The sequence below is a fragment of the Nomascus leucogenys genome, chromosome 22a (genome assembly GCF_006542625.1).
Source record: "Nomascus leucogenys isolate Asia chromosome 22a, Asia_NLE_v1, whole genome shotgun sequence".
Taxonomy (NCBI): domain Eukaryota; kingdom Metazoa; phylum Chordata; class Mammalia; order Primates; family Hylobatidae; genus Nomascus; species Nomascus leucogenys.
The window spans coordinates 79,204,935-79,222,531 of NC_044402.1; the positions used below are offsets into that span (position 1 = coordinate 79,204,935).

General features: G+C 37.5%; 1 protein-coding gene across 1 annotated transcript in view; it reads right to left on the reverse strand.

Moving 5' to 3' along the window:
• Window positions 1-13,062, reverse strand: part of TTN (titin) — a 278,608-nt gene extending 265,546 nt beyond the window's left edge. Inside the window, exons 1-7 of the mRNA XM_030802350.1 lie at window positions 12,851-13,062; window positions 10,198-10,301; window positions 7,518-7,721; window positions 5,707-5,994; window positions 5,137-5,222; window positions 4,799-5,043; window positions 244-574 (exon numbers count right to left, since the gene is read on the reverse strand). Of these exons, the coding sequence (XP_030658210.1) occupies window positions 244-574; window positions 4,799-5,043; window positions 5,137-5,222; window positions 5,707-5,994; window positions 7,518-7,721; window positions 10,198-10,288 (1,245 nt within the window). The 5' untranslated portion in view covers window positions 10,289-10,301; window positions 12,851-13,062. The remainder of the gene's footprint in view (window positions 1-243; window positions 575-4,798; window positions 5,044-5,136; window positions 5,223-5,706; window positions 5,995-7,517; window positions 7,722-10,197; window positions 10,302-12,850) is intronic.
• Between the last annotated feature and the right edge of the window lie 4,535 nt (window positions 13,063-17,597).

The window sequence follows — 17,597 nt, forward strand, 5'->3', positions numbered from 1 at the left end:
AGAAATATAGAGACTGTATCATTAAAACCTGTATTTTATGGAAACTTCACAGATTGGAGCTTTTGTCCTAATTAAAAATGGTTTTACAAAGGATGACTACTGAATTTGGTCTTCAGTTGCTGCTATATTCTTATGTTCATATGCATGTTTCCTCCAATTTATACAGATTAAGTTTCATGGCAGAAATCCAGTTGGAGAAACTAGAATGTGAAATAAGGAAAAACAAAACCATTCTGACAGTACCTCTTTAGCACCAGTGGCAACAGCCCCTGCTGCGTAGGTAGCACTGGCCGACACACTGGCGGCAGCACCCGTAGCGCCACTGATGGTCACTTGCTCCTGGACACCGTATCTCCCTTCCCATCTCTCTTCTGTCCTGATCTGAGTAGAGGTTGTCAGCGTTGTCTCTCTCATCTCAGCCTCAGATGAGGAGGCCACGTAGCCCTCTTGCTTCCAAGGGGGAGGCACTTCCGGACCTGTGGCTACGGTGGATGCCTGAGTCTTACGCATGAGCAATGGAGACCTAACAGACCTGATGGGGGATGTGGAGATTCTTGCTGCTGGAGACACGGACCTGAAAACCAAAAGGCAGAGGTCAAGAATGTCAAAGCAAGTAGGGGTAACTGGATGTGAATCATGGGATGAAAAGCTGGAAGTGCTTTAAGGCAGAGTTTTAAAATGTGTGCCTCCATAACCTATTCAGAGGGTAAATAATGTACTTGGAAGTAATTTGTTTTAAATCTCAATAAACCTAGTAATTTGTTTAAAATCTCAATAAACATATTCTTATCTGCTGTAACCCTGTAAGAGAATCAGCTTTAATTCCAAATAAGCTGGAGATTTTGTGCCCTGCACCTTCTCACATTAAAAAAAAAAAATCACAACAGAAAAAGCTACTTCTTTATTTAATATGTAGCCAAAGGAAAGACATGTCAAAGCCAGCAACCTCTGTATTCCCAATTCATCTGTGTATTCCAATTCTGGGGGGTTAGAGGATGTCAAATAGGTGTTATAAGAAGAAAGGTTTCTGTAATCAAAATGCTTGTGCCACTCGACTAAGCAGCTTAAGCCATTTTCTTTCCCCTGCAGGACTTCCCACAGCCTTTACTATGTCAGTATGCCTTGTGAATTTCCAGGACAGGAGGACACATCCTCAGGAAGCTTTCTGCAGCATGTTGCTGGGTATAGGTTGTGCGGCGCACTTTGCAAATTGCTGCTTTAGCTGAAGTGTTTGTGGACAGCTACTTTTAATTTCCTCCATATTTGTTTACACTCACCCCCCTTGTATTGCACTCTGGACTTATTTTAAATATCTTTAGAGTCATTGTGGGAATTGACTAATTTAAAAACTAATGATTCTGTGATTTTTGGTTAAATTGATAAAGTTGCTTCTTCCAGAATAGTTTTCATAGTTTGCTTTTTAGGTGTATCCAAAGTGCAAGTAGCATCAGTTGAAGAATTTGGGTGCTAAATCCCAGCACTGATGGCCAAAAAAGACTATTTCTGATCTATAGCAATAATTCTGGGGATTGGCCAACTATTGTAAGGTAAAATGTTTTTCAAAACTAATTTAATTCTTAATAAGGCTTATTACATTTTCCTCTCTAGGTGGCAGTATTGCCCTATCATTTCATTTTATTAATTCTGCATATAAGAAAATGTTTATAAATGCATCCTGTCACTATCTAGGATATTTAGCTTACACCGATCACAAATGAAATGATTATTCTAATTAAGCTCAAGGTACAGTTGATATTTTCTCTAACTTACAGAGCACCTTAACAGTACATTACAACATTAACCAGTTTCATGAAGAAATGTCTATTTTCTCGAAGAAGGGCTTTTTTTGTGTGAAAATCCATTTACATTTTGTAAATGTAATCAAACTAAAGGGAAATCTAGGGAATAAGCCTCTTTTCTGAACATGACTGCCTTCAAAATATAACAAAAACCAAGTTAGAATAATATGTAGTTTCCACTAACTGAAGAAAAGCAAAGAGACATGCGCTTTTAAGTTTCACCCTGTGCCTTGTTCTTGCTGTACTTAGTAAATGGGTTTAATTCAAAAAGAGTTAAAGACATGATTAGCATGACATGACTGATTAACAGCAGGTCACAGGTAAGCCCATAACTGTGAAAATCATTGTAATTTTGGTCATTATAGGAGAGTGCTTATTTCTGTACTTACAATAAAAAATAATCACCTGGTCACAGCGAGATACAATGCAATGAAACATGCATTCAATGAAATATGTTTGCCTTACTCTACAACAAAAATCAAGATTAAACTATGAGATATTTAGGAAGTAGTCTATCTTCGATAACCATTATTTTCTCTGCAAATTGGCATTTTATTTCTTAATTATTTGAAAGCAAAATTTTGGGGCAATTTGGATGGTTATTAATGAACTTTCAAAACTGCTAAGATGGTCAAAATGCTCCATGGGATCAGGGACACTCCATGATTCTAAATGACCCTTAGGCTTGGGTTTTAAAATACAGTTAGGTTGTTATCTCCTCAAGAAATTGCATTTGGTTTGTGTTGTGATTTCATGGTGTGCAAACTTGGATTTAGCCTGAGACTGAACATTTTTTTTTAATTCGACTGCTAGACGTGTTTTTTAAAGTAAGCTTTTTATTCAAGGTTTCATGTTAGTGTTTGCCAATATCATTACATTTTTGTGGCTAAAACAATAAAAATTGGAAAACATCTAGCATTTTTGCCACATACTTATTGGACTTTTACATTGCCTCTTATGTTAAATACTTTTTTGTATCTTTTGTCTTTTTTGTGTTGCATTTTTTTCCTTTAAAAATTAATTTGTGGATGATTTTTAATGCATTTAGTGTATTGGTTATTTGTCGTAAGTGTTGCAAACATTCCCCCAGATCCATTTCTTTCATTTTGCTTGTTTATGGGTCTTATCCAGCATGAACATACATAATTGTGTATGTTATATACTGTTTCTAGGCTGGTGTTGTCTACCTTGTAGCCATTTTATGTTTATTGTGATACTTTTATGGCAGAGGCAATAAAGTACCTTGAGGAGGAGAAACCTTTTAAAATTTTTTAAGTGCTGTTTGGTTTAGAAATGACCTTTTGCTTTTGCCATACATACATTTTTATTTTTATGTAGTTGAATCTGTAACTGTCTTTTTAAAAGCTTTCGCCCATAAATGCAGATTGTCTTCTCTTTTTTTTAATTTTTTAACTATTTAATCAAGCTGAAATTTGTTTTGTAAATAGTGAGAGGCAGAGGTTTATGTTTATTTGCTTCCAGATGGATAGCTAATTGGACCAGCATTCTTTATTAAAATATCTCTCCATTCCCTGAGTTGAAAGGCCACTTTGCTTTTTGAATTCCCTATATACTTGGATCTATTATACTTGGATCTCTTTCTGGACTCTCTGTTTTGTTCCCCTGGTGTATTTTTCTATTAATTTACCAATACCATACTGTTCTGATTATAGTAACTTTAAAGTATGTTTGAATATTATTTAAGTCAACTATCTCCTTATTATTCTTTTATAAAAAATTTTCTTGGCAGGGAACATCATGTGTTTTTTATTTCATTTAAATTGATCAATAAACACTTCTTTGTTTGCTCAAATTTTGTGCATTTTTCATTTCATCATATTAAAAGTTTCATCATGATAAACTAAATCCCAAACTTGCAAAACAGTTGTGGACAATTTACACTTGATTATATAATTTCTGAGCCCTGATTATGATACATGATCACCTTCTAAAATACTTCCATATTAAGTAAGCATAGAAGTCCATTTTATTTTCTAGATAAAATAACATAAGCATATGCAAAATATTTAAAAGGTTTTACTAACTGTCTGAATATAAGAATATTGGCATAATTATTTTCTATTTACAAGGCACTTTCAACTAATTATCTCATTGAAGCCCCAGAATGCAGCTTGAGAATCATTCTTATTGTGACTCTCTTTAATTTACAGATGACACAACTGAAACCTTAAATAAACTACTTAACTTCTTTAATTCCAGTTACCTATCAATAACATTGAGGATAATAATTCTTACAGGTTGTGAACATTTAATAAGATAATGTATGTATAGTTGCAGTCTGATAGAGGAAGTGATCCATATATAGTAACAATTATTTTATTATTTATACTTATTTCCCTAAATCAAACTGTTAAGTGATCAGGCTGATTTGCCCTTAGGGCTTTCAACTCTAACTTCTGTGCACTTCTCCTTTCACTGTGCCCCTAAAGTAGATATTTATTACATGAAATATAAATAAGAATTCAAAAGTTTATAAAGGTCTTCAATTTACCTGTGGACAGTGAGGATTTGTGAAAATCACATTCAGTAACTTCTTGGTTTACCTCCTTTGTCACCTGCTACATTTTTGATTGCATGAAACTTACACGGGAGGAGGGCAGGGAAGTGCTGGGAAGAGAAGGGCATGGTCCCTAGCGGGGCCTGTGCCCATGGACCTAGGTGAGGACGAACACTCCTGCCTTCCCGCCCAAATGTTGCATTTCCCAAGATCACCCTGACCTGCCACGCCCCCACCCTATGCCTATAAAAACCCCTGAGACCCTAGTAGGCAGACACACAAGTGGCTGGATGTTGAGAGGAACACAGAGCCCCACAGTCTGCCCGTTTGTATGCTCCCCTAGGGGTTTGAGCACCGGGACGCTGAAGAAGTGAGCCACTCTCCGCATCGCATGCCCTGCGAGGGGGACAAGGGAATCTTTCTCGTTTCAAAACCTAGTTCCAAAATGTGCAATAACCTGCTTTCTCTATGGCAGCTTTACCTGACGGGAGATGGGGTCGGTGCCCGCACGTGTCTGACCGGGGAAGGGGAGTGTCTTATGGGCGATGGGGACTGCTGCCGAGCCAGCTGTGCTTTGGCAGCAATAGATGGTGGCGTTGGGGATCTTGACTTTGGCTTCGGAGGAATCCTGGGAGGTGTTTTATGTGGCAGCTGTTGCCCAGCGGCACCATCTACGACCATCTCAACTGTTGCAATTGATCTGGCATCAAAGTGGGCTTCAATCTTCTGTAAAAGATTAAAACAAAGCCCATGTTTAGGAGGAATAGCTGGGGACGCAACAGCCTGAAAGGCTTGGAAACCAACAGTATAGAAAAATACCTTTTCAATTCGGGTTTGTCTTGATTCTGAAATCTGAGCAGTCGAAACAATTGTCTTTGTCTTTTTAGCAGGTACTTCTTCTTCACCTGTGGGAAGGGAAAGATGAATGTTTAGGAGGGGGCACAATGACCCATTTTAAAAGAGATTCTGTTAATTCTGACTATAAAGTCAAAAAGATTTTCTGGATATCCCAATGGAGAAAATTGCAGAAAGTTTTGGATTTTGCATGAATATAAATTAGGTTTAAAAATAGAAAATGTTCATTACAAGATAAAAATTTACTTAGAACGATTTTTTAAAATTTCATTATTTGCCAATAATTTGGAAATGTAGATCACTTAATTGAAACCCTTTCCAGTTTATAATGAGATTCATAAGCACAGATTGCTTCCATTCTGCGCTTCTGACTAGAATCTCAGGGACTTTGCATGGGTGTCGAAAAGCCGGCTTTTATATCAGCTCACAGCATTCTTCCCAGGGCTGTGAGAAATGGCAAGTGGATGCTTGGCCCCACTTCGACATAAACCAGCTCTCTCCCCTTCTTTCTGTTCCTCAACCTCCAGCACATACCTTGAACCAGTAATTCAGCAGTCGAAGTAGCTCTTCCAACGCTATTGGTGGCATTTACTGAATAGGTCCCTGAGTCTTCAGGGTATGCTTCTGCAATCAGTAAGCTGTAGAGGTCGCCTTCTTGTGAAATTTGGAAATCAAGGGAGCTCTGGATTTCGGCTCCATCCCGGTAGAACTTCACCACAGGTGTAGGGATTCCAGTCACTCTCACTTGGAGTCTCACTTGGCTTCCTTGTCTCACGGTCATGCTCTGCAGTCGTTGAACAAAGTTGGGTGGTGCTGTCTCAGCTGTGGGGGCAAGAGAACAAAGTCAGGAGTGAGAGCCAGGGTGCTCCCTACAAGGTATTTTTAAACAATCACAGCTCCAATTCCAAAACCAGGTGATGACTCGCCAATCTAAACATCCTTGACTGTCCTTGAACCCAGCTCACCCAGCGATGACAGCAAGAATGGAGCCAGGAGATTACAGAAGGCTTTCTCACCACCATATTTTATTTTATTTGCTTTGTTTTGCTTAGCAGTTTAGGCCACCACCTTTTGTTTCTTTGTTTTAAATAAAAGCTCTAGATTTTGTTATAACATTTCTTGAGAATCTTTCTGGTACTTCCCCCTCAACCTCACCTCTAGCACTCTATTAATATGTGAAGGCCATGTTGCATATTCCAGTAAGTTGCATTAAAATGAATTCCAGTGGTTGCTGTGATGGGTGCACCTGTTACTTAAAGAATCATTACATTTTTAATTTAATTTTTAAAATTCTAAACCTTCTCCAACTTGATAGGTATTCAAATAACCGAAATATTTACTTGCATTTAAAATGTTAATCCCAGTAATAACATTACTTCATTTTAACTGTGTTACAGAAAGGGGATTTTTTTGGTTATGTTGAAAGAATTTTTTTATAAGTGTGAGGAGTGAATGGAATTAACTTTGACATGATTTTGAGTAATAAACAACAGTAGGTGCTGCCAACCCTGTGCATTTTCCATTTGTGAATTTTCTGGGTGCATGCTAAAGTTCTACCTGATGTGGTTTCTGCTTAGGTCAATTATAGCCCTATAATTCCATTTGTGAATTTTCTGGGTGCATGCTAAAGTTCTACTTGATGTGGTTTCTGCTTAGGTCAATTATAGCCCTATAATTGAACATCACTGAAGGTACAGTTTATTGGATAAACATATGTAACTTTACTTAGCTCATGTAAGATATTGTTATAAAACATGTAAAGGCACGCAATATTCTGTATACTAACGTCTCACTAGGTAGTAAAGGATACAGAAAAGCAACAGAGGCCACTAAGATTGATGATAAGTTTTCTGGGGAAACAGTGTCGTGCATTTGAATAATAAACAAGCATTTGTTTTCTTTTGGGTATGTTTACATGCCTCTTAAACGGGTGGTCGGCAGACCACCAGCATCAGAATTATCTGGATGCTTGTTAAAGTGTGAATTCCTGGAGATTCACACTTCCCTGGAGAATATGTCTTATTCCTGAAACGACTTATAAACAAGGCTCCAAGCTTTTCTACTTGCTGAGAAACATGATTTTTAATATTTCCTTAGCATACTTTTGGGTGTTTAATATGTGTATAGAGAAACTGATTCTCAGCCACTTTTATGATGTACTCTAGAGGAAAATTAGATTCCAAAAGGCAAACAACTTGGTTATAAATAATTCAGCCGCCAGTAGACCCTTCTGTAGTTTAAGAGCTGCATCTACCTCTGCCCATAGCTTTTTCTGGACCCCTTTCCCAATTTGCTGGAGATGTCCTCTGGGGGAGCAGAGGATTGGCAGGTCCCCACCAGCCTACCTTTCACAAGAAGCTCAGCAGTACTAGTCGCTTGTCCAGATCCATTGGTGGCTTTCAGGGAATATCGTCCACTGTTGGCTTTAGTCACGGCGGGGATCGTCAGTTTAGCGCGGCCATCGCTAAAGGAGATCTGCACGCCGGGCAGAGTGGAAGTGGAAATCACCTGGCCATCCCTGAACCAGCTCACCTCAGGAACTGGAAAACCTGAAGAGCAAGAACAATTCATCTTTAGGTTTGAGTGGGCACCGCAAAGTCCTCTGCTCTGTCCCATCATGTTCACTGCCTTGTCCGAATCTGTAAAAGCTTTCCAGCATGGAATGCCACTTAATGATAGGGAATACCCTACAGTTGCATGATCAGTGTGGAAACTTGCAGACCATTAGGAAGGCAGGAAGGGAGGAAACTGAGACCAAAAGAGGCCTAACGATTTTTCCAAGTTTCTTCAGCTAGCAGTGACACAGAGGGGACTAGAATTTCCATCTCCTGCCTTCCTGCCTAGGGCTCTATCTGATGCAATTTAATAGACAACATTAAAATCATGAAAGGGACTTATAAAAATGAAGAACCAAGGAAAATTTGAAATAAAGAGTGATTGTTGTCCTCTTTGAGAGCAAGTGAAGAATAAAAGCAGCAAACTGATCTCCAGTTTGTGCCTGACAAGCCCAGGAGGCATGCCCTCCTCCCTCCTCTGTGGTTACAGGGACACTGTCTTCTTGGACTCTTCTGCTTTCACAAGTGCAATCAGTAAAAACATCGTAACACGGACAAGCAATTTCTCATATTAAGAGCCTAATCCAAACCTAGTCTTTCAGAACAAAATGGATCATTGGAATTGCAGGTGGAAAGCCAAATTCTCTTTATCTGCCATAAATTGTAGAGCCAAGAACTACATGTCCATGGGTTGATGTTTTAAATATATTAAAACTGTACATTGAGAATGTATGAGGCACATTCAGAGCATGATTTATTTTGCACTTGGCATAAAGGTTGATGCTCTATCTACTTAGGCTGGGAGGTAAAGATAATCTAGAGAAAGTCTATTTTGTTCTTTTTACATTAGCCAATCTCCCACTATGGCCAATTAAATAGTTTATTGGACTGATTTATGGGTACTGGATATTTTCAATAGTGTCTTTGTAATAATTTATTTGCATATAGTTTGAAGGAACAAGAAGATATGAAGTAGCCAGATTCCACTACTTCTCAAGGAGGCAAATTCCCACTGAAGCCGTATGTATTCTGCTCAGTTCAGAAGTTACTGTTACCAGATAAATAGGTAAATTATTTGGAAGTCAGTAAGACTTTATCATGTATGAAAAGGGAATTTCATTGGTCTATATATGTACAATAGAAAATAAGTAATGATTATACAATATTTGTACAATGTAAAATAAAGTATTATCCAGTTATGAGTAAGATTGGTGCATATAACAGAAAAAAAGAGGAAAAAAGAAATATTATTTTATATCTTTATCATAAGCCATAAAATTTTAAAAAAGAAGTGGGCAATGCACCATGGAAGTGCACTAAATTAAGAATTAAGCATGATTTTTTATTAAGCCGTATCCATCTTACATGGCTAGTTACAATACTACGGAAAGAGAAAATATTAATTTTTTTTTTTTTTTTTTTTTTTTTTTTTTGAGACGGAGTCTCGCTCTGTCGCCCAGGCTGGAGTGCAGTGGCGCAATCTTGGCTCACTGCAAGCTCCGCCTCCCGGGTTCACGCCATTCTCCTGCCTCAGCTTCTCCGAGTAGCTGGGACTACAGGCGCCCGCCACCACGCCCGGCTAATTTTTTTGTATTTTTAGTAGAGACGGGGTTTCACTATAGTCTCGATCTCCTGACCTCGTGATCCGCCCGCTTCAGCCTCCCAAAGTGCTAGGATTATGAGCATGAGCCACCACGCCCGGCCGATTAATTTTAAAATTATTTACAATATAGTTCATAAACTACTCCCCATTTTTTCATAAGATGATACCATGCATTTTTTTGAACCATCCATCAACTGAGTTATGAGGAAGAAAAAGAAGGCAAAAAAGAGATGAACTTCCTTTCAAATAAAATTCTAGGGTAATAGAGAGACCCAAGAAGCATATTATTTTCTGTCATTTCAAAATGATTGGAAAGTCTTTTAATTCATTAGAATCACCAGTAAAGATTGAAAATAAAATAATAAAATAATGAGGAGTTGGTTAATTACTGAACAGCTCTGCCTCTGAGGAAAATTAGATGCACTGTTATTTTGCATGTGAACCAACTGAAGTTCAGGTGTCCAGAGCAGACAGCCCAGACTGCCTACCCAGTGGCTCTGTGGCTGGCTTCTATTGGGCTTGAGTTCTTGGCTTCCAGTCTGGCTCTGCAGCTGAACCCAAATATAGAATGACTAAATTTGGTCCTACTTAGTTGCTGGATTCTAACAGCAATTTTAATCCAACGCTAATTATTTTCGCTTTGTGGAATAACAAATATGAATAAAACATTTTCAAGCCATTATATTGTCAGATTTTGTCAGTACTCTGTGAATAGTATACCCTTAAAATGACCTTTCCATAGCGTTGGACTAATTTTCCGAGATGAAAGCAGGGCTTAAACTTGGCGTCAAGTCCTGCAGCAACGTTAACTTACTGGAGAGGAGGCAAAGGAAAAAAAAAAACAAAAGTGTGAATGTGTGAGCTTACCACTAATGTGAGCCTCAAAGGTTGCGGTACTACCCTCCAGTACCACAACGCTTTGTAACGGCTGCGTAAACGTCGGTGCTTGAGTTGTCATCTTTCTAGGCACTCTGAAAAAGAAGAGAAAATAAATTAGGGTGTCCCAGCTAAGGGTCACTCTGGAGCTGCTTTGCAGATAGCAGAGACACACGTTTCTCCAAATGGATTGCTCCATAGGTCATCTGTGGGCCTAGAGTGAGGGGCAGGTCTTCTCTTTTGTGTCTTGAACAGTTTTGCATAGTTCATCATTGAGTTGACTTAAAGCCTAACCCAAAGTAACAAGTGTAAGGGGAAATGGAAAAAAGTATTAGCCAAACAGAGCAAGGAATGAACCCTAGTGGTCAAAGAGGGAATATACAGTCTTACCCGTGGTGGAAAATCAGGTTCAGAGTTGAAGAAAAAGAAAACCACAGCAATGCAGGGTTAGTGAAGTGCAATTACAGAGCCAAGACATGTGATAAATGTAAAATAAACCTCTGGGCCTGGCGCGGTGGCTCATGCCGGTAATCCCAGCACTTTAGGAGGCCGAGGCGGGAGGATCACTTGAGGTCAGGAGTTTGAGACCACTTTGGCTAACATGGTGAAACCCCTGTCTCTACTAAGAATACAAAAATTAGCCAGGCATGGTGGCGCACATCTGTAGTCCCAGCTACTTGGGAGGCTGAGGCACGAGAATTGCTTAAACCCAGGAGGTGGAGGTTGCAGTGAGCAAAGATGGTGCCACCGCACTCCAGCCTGGGTGACAGAGTGAGACTCTGTCTCAAAAAAAAAAAATTAAAATAAATAAACCTCTGCATCAGCTTAATGTGTAAGTGAAAATTATTTAAAAAATTTTCCTTCTCCCCAATATTTTTCATTCACTCTATATTTATAAAGTTGACATTGATTCAGACATTATCTGATTACTTAAAATAGTTGCCAGGAGTAAAAATCTGAACTTTGTAATTTCTTTCCTGACTGGAAAAGCTTTGACAAGCCTTATCAGATATGCAAACTTTTTGTAGACGGCATACGGTGCTTTCTATTTCTTAACATTTCTTCATACTATAACTGTGCAGTAAATGTTGCTACTGCTGAAGTAAATAGTCAGAAAAATTTAAATTTTAGTGAACAGGCCAAAGTTTATTATAGTTCTGAAAGAAAAATGCTGGCTTGAGTTCTTAATATGGAACAATTTGCAAACTTTGAATAATGGAAGGCTGGTGTAAAATGTAGATGAAGGGAAAAGGCCTATGCTTTCATAAAGTAAAATATTCAACATCAAAGAAATGAATATAAAATTTGCAGTTAAGTCATTTTGTTAAGTGCAAGAAAGTACTTTGCCTATCAGTTTCAGAGAGATTATGTGAAGAATTTTCTGATGCATAAATACCTAATTATTCAACATGACTATTCTGAAATAGAACATTTCTGAATTGTCAATCACTTCACTACTATTTTTCATTAAATTCTTTGTTTACTAAAACTTCATGGAGCAATAATCTTCTTAGTGATAATTCTGTTCCTTTATTGTAACTTTCTACTTAGTTAAAAAAATGAAACCAGCATTCTCTGAGACAATAAAATTTATATTTGGAAAAATCAGATAATATCCAAAAGCTTTCATAAATTTTTTTGTCAGAAACTCCTTTTTGTAGCATATTATCTTTGGGATGAACAACTTTCTGTGTCTAACGTTTTCTGTTTACAAGCTAGTACATCTAAAAATAGCTGTCTTCTTAGACATAAAATACATAATTATATATCTATGTATTTACAGGCATTGACAATTAGTAATCGAATTCTAGGAAGATGAGAAATCAAAGTGTATTTAGAAGTAAGAAACCTTTCCTTTAAACATTATTTCTTACTCTTCTTAGTGTCAACATTTATCTCAAAATATATAATTGGACTGTGTGCTGAACTAAAATGCATGAAGAGATTCTGAATATTTTAGAAAACAATTATATCATTTTATTCCAAATCTCTAACTATGTTGCAATTAACCAGCTTAAATTGATCTTCCATTCCTATTGTCTAGGTAAATTTTGTTGCCTTAGCCCTTGCTCTTCACAGGCCTTTGTCTAACTGGGGCTGAAGGTATGCATCTAAAATGTCAGGCTCTTAAAATAAACTCTCCTAAACTCTCCAAGGTTGACTGACAGCAGGCAAGTGTTCTGTCACTGTCCTGCAACTGATACCTCAGCAGTTGATTCCCTTAAAAAGTCATCAGGGTGTAGCTGATACCACATGCATTTTATCAGAGCTATTCTTGGTGTGCTTAACTTTATCATTGAGTAATATAACCTTGAACATTCTCAACAGGCAAAGAGAGTCTAGAAAAGAAGTAAACATTTCTCTCAACATTTCAGACCTCAACTTTCAGAATATTAAGTGAACTTAAACAATTTGAATCATGGAATCATTTAGCTGATATGCTAAAGCTTTCAACTTTTTAAGGAAAAATGTTCAGACATTTTAAAAAAGAATTTAACAAGCAGATTTAAATAATGGGTCAGCACGGGCAAGAAGTAGTTATACAAACACTTGTACACAGGCATTTGACACACACAAATAATCCGGAGCCAGAGATCAATAAGAAAGTGACTCTACTATTAAAATAAGAAAAGTTGCTACTCACCTGATTTCTCAAGAGTGCCTAAAAAGGGTGGGACTAAGCCCAAGGTTGCTTCTGAAACGACGTCCTATGGAGAGTTGGTTTTTCTGACCATCTCCGACATGAATCGGTGAGCCTCTAATCCTAAAAACAAAACTACACAGTCAAGACTGTGTAGTTTTGCTTTTCTATGCAATCCCTACACCCGAGGCGAGGCTGGGAATGCACGACTGCTCAAGAGCCAGGGTCTGGCCTGCCCTTATATTCACCAGATCTGCTGACAGCCCCACATCCTTAGGCAGGGCCCTGGGTGATTGGCTGTCTTAGGAAAGCATGATGGGAGAGGACCTATTTGGTAGTGTCACATACCACCTGTTCTTCTGATTGACAGTGCTAAATTTAGTACCTCAAAGGAGACTTCACCAAGGAAATGGAACTGTATTTAAAGAATAACTGTGTTGAGGCTCAGAGAAGAGCATTGGTTGCTGATGTTAAAATCTGAAAATGCAGGTCTAAAGAGATGTGACAGTAGATAGCACTTGTGGGCAGTCATACAAAAGAGCCCCAAAGAGCCCTGACTCTGCCCTGAGTCAGGCCCCAGTCCTGTTCCCTTCCCCCATAAAACAAACCAAATGGACCTGTCAATCATGACAGCAGATGAGGGAATTTATCTCAAGCATAAGGCTTCATGTTCTCTGAAGAATCAGTTGCTATAAACCTTAGTGTTGAAGAGAGCGCATTTGTACTACCTACATTCTCCAGAATCCACTTGTATTTCGGGGACAGTTACACTGATGTTAATGAGCTTATTGCTTATACAACCCTGCAAGAAATAATGTTGAAAGGCAAAACTGGAACTCTGCTTAGGTTAGTCTGTACAGTACAATGATTTCACCTTTGTCAGCTTTCATTTTCATCTGGCATTAATATTTACAAATATGTGTGCACTGCTCCTTAGTAAGTAGCAAGGTCTTATGCTTAAATCATCCATAAGGTTCCTTTTCCAGGCACATGAATGCTGTTCTGCTAATCTCTGGAGTTTGCTGTTACTAATGGGAAGTGGTTAGGAGATGATATAGTTGCTATTTTAGGACTGAATTTAATTTCAAGCAAGAGATATTTCAAATACAAAAGAGCACACCAAAAGATCTTCATAATGACTCAGCTGAGAGATTTGTGAAACTCTACTTAGAGGGAGGAAAATTGTCTTGTTGATAATGGAAAGAGACTTTTATCAATAAAAGAAACTAAAATTCTTAAGTTAAATTTCTTTATGTCTGTAATAAAAATATTCCCTGTTATGGAAGAATTTGGCCATGCATTAAACTTTTCAATTTCTTGAGTATTTCATATCTTATATTTATTTATATAGTGATTAATATGTTAATGTTTAACAGAGTTTAAATTTATTGACAACTAGTGTAGTATAGTTATGTTAACAAGATGACACAGTGTACTTATTTAAACATTTTTCTCCTTTACTTAAGTGGTGGTATCTGTATTGGTGGCACCATTTCCACCCCCATAGATTGCATCTGCTATAATTCTATTTGATTGCTCTATTCAGAAACAACTGGTTTCATGTTATATACCTTGAAAATTATTCCCACTGAGAGATTTGTGTTACAAAGAATCTGCCAGCCATAAGGCAAAGAAACACTACAAATGTGTGATCTTTCTGTTTTGGAGTGTTCACCAATTGACTATTTAAGATACATTTGTGCATATTTGTGTGTGTGTATGTAGTGTGCGTGTGTGTATTTTTAGACTCATTTGACCTAATGTGAAGCACGTTAATGTTATGTTATGTTTGTTGGAACTAAAGTCAAACCATTTTAATTCTTACAGGAATTAGAGGGAAGAAGTGACTATAATCTGGAAGCCTGCGTCATCTTGACATGATGCAATTCAGGTAACTCAAGAGCCAAGAAGATGGACCATATGTTATAAACATAAAGTCAAGTGTCTGTCCTCTTAAACTGATTGTCTAGTCACTGTTCTTGGACTTTTCTAGACCTTGCCTGCTAGCCTACATCTTTCTCCCGAGCTGGATGCTTCCTGCCCTCGAACATCAGACTCCAAGTTCTTCGGTTTTGGGGCTTGGACTGGCTCTCCTTGCTCCTCAGCTTGCAGACAGCCTATCGTGGGACCTTGTGATTGTGTGAATTAATACTTAACAAACTTCCCTTTATGTATATATATATGTGTGTGTGTGCGTGTGTATATATGTGTGTGTATATATATATGTGTGTGTGTGTATATGTGTGTGTGTGTGTGTGTATATATGTGTGTGTGTGTGTGTGTATATATACATATATGTTCTTCCCTATATATATATTAGTTCTGTCCCTCTAGAGAACCCTAATACACATTGCAGTATTGTGAAGGTCCTTGCCTTTAGGGCTTTATATGTTTATATGACATTCAGAATTAAGAAAAGAAAAAAATGAATGAACAAAAGAAAAAAGAAGAAAGAAAAGAAGGGACGAGTTAGTAAATAACTAATATGCTGCTCTGAAAAAGAGTTCTTATTATTGGAATAGTAATGGACAGTATATGATATCATGGTATGCATTAGTTTTAAAATGAAATATGACATCGTTAGAATTAGTAAACTAGTCTTGTGGAAACCAAATACTAGGCAGATTTGGGGAGTTTGCTGATGGAGTAAGATCTCAATTTACCACCCTAACAGTGGGGAGGAGCCACATAGATAATCCCAAACAGCTGATAATTCAAATGTAATGCCTACTTAATTTGGAATGCATGGCATGATTCTCTCTTTGAGCACAATATTCAATGAAATTCAATAAATATTTATTAAACATATACTCAGTGCTGAGCACTGGGATAAATTATTACGATTTTAGATTCTGTCATTATTTATTGATTTGACAAATATCTACTGAGTGGTGACTTTGTGCTGGGCATGTGCTAGTGATGACTAGGCAGAGCTGACCAAGAAAAGACAGTTAGAAAGTAAAACTAATGTATCTTATGACTGATTAAATTTTTGTGTGTGTTCTTTTATTGTATTAAACACAGTTTAGGCACAGAGATGATAGCAATGCACACAACACACAAAAATACCTGCCCTCTAAGAGTTTATATTTTCATTAACACAGTAATATTCAGTGATATAATATCTGTAAATTCCTTTCCACTCATAAAATATATCAAAGCTGAAATATAGGCTCATCATGGAGCTATTTTTAAACAAGGAAATAGAAAAGCAAATTCAAGAAGTGCACAGGGAAAAGCGTGCTGACAAAAACAACTTATTCTAATGGAAGACAGTCTGTGTTCTTTGAGTTATAGAGGCAGAAAAAGCTACACTGGGAACGTGGGAGGCAAGAAATTGTTGCTTACCGTTTAAAAGAAGACTTATTGTCCCATTTTTTTCTACATCCAGTTATAATTTCTTTAGAAGCAAGATCAAATTAGATTTCCACAACTATTTACAAGTGTACGAATAGTCACAGATGGATTTAACACCACATCGAATAAAAAAAGATTATTTCAGACATGTAAGATATTTTTTACCAAAGTAAGAAAGATAAAAAAATTAAAGTCTTGAATGTGTCAGTAGCACCGCTGTTAGGGGCACTCAGAATTTCACTCCTATTCTACCTGGGTTTAGGCAATTCACTTGAATCTCTGTCTCAGATTTGTCAGCTGCAGATTGGAGATTATTATCTCGACTTCAAAGAGTTATTAGGAATATTAAATGACAGAATGAACGTGACAGTGTCCAGGACCATGAGAATCTGACACATGGTAGGCATTTTGTTCGTTTGCTGCTGCCAAGCATGACACTAAGAAAATAATTTCTGTGCTTGGTAGTATTGATTTGCTCAATTATCTCTGACTACCTGATAAAATATACAAGATAGTATTTTCTAAGAAATCTTTGAGAAGTCCCAAAGTGAGCTCATGGAATAAAGCACATGTCATGTCCTTCCCTGAAGGCCCTTAGAAGGTGACATGACATTTATATGTGGATTAAAACAAAGCCCAAGAAATACTGGAATCTTAAAAAAGAAATAAGTTGGGCTTCTGAAGGCCTATGGCAGGAAACTATAAACCTGATTAGATCCAACCACCAGCAAATGCTTACTGGAGGTGATACTGCTGTCAAATATCAAGCTTTACACATGCTGAAGGGAGGCAGCCAGGCTCATTTTTTCAGTAACCACTGCAGGCACAGCACCTGGGGACAGGGATTAAGGGCTCTTTCAGGGCCAAAAACATATTTGGGAGCTGAAAAACAAGTTTTGCTTTGAAATACAAAAAGAAATCTGCAACAATGAAAATAATGGATATTTATCAAACACCTACAAAAGAAGATATGTCAACTAGTCAACTGCACTTGAGATTGGTACATTTCAATGCATCTGATAAGCTCAGGGATGGATTTTCCAAAGCTAAAATAGTCTCTGTGGGACAAAAATCTAAAAATGGCCCTAAAAGAAGCTCTACAGTCTCAAAAAACAAAAGTTAATCTTTGAAAGATTAAAGGCTCCTTGAGTCTTAAATTATGGTTATTTTTTATGTTCCTATGGAATTTCTTAGTTTTTATGTGTCTGTTAAAGAGATTTAAGCCTTTTTACCTTTGTGTTTTACCCCATCTATTTCAAATTCCCAGATAAATTCCTCTTTCCCCCATTTCCTCACCTAATCATAATAGAATCTTTTTTGAGCAAGCCCTTACTGTACTAGCAAAGTATGGGGTGCTATCATATTCTCTGTTGCCCCAGCCCATCCCATTTAC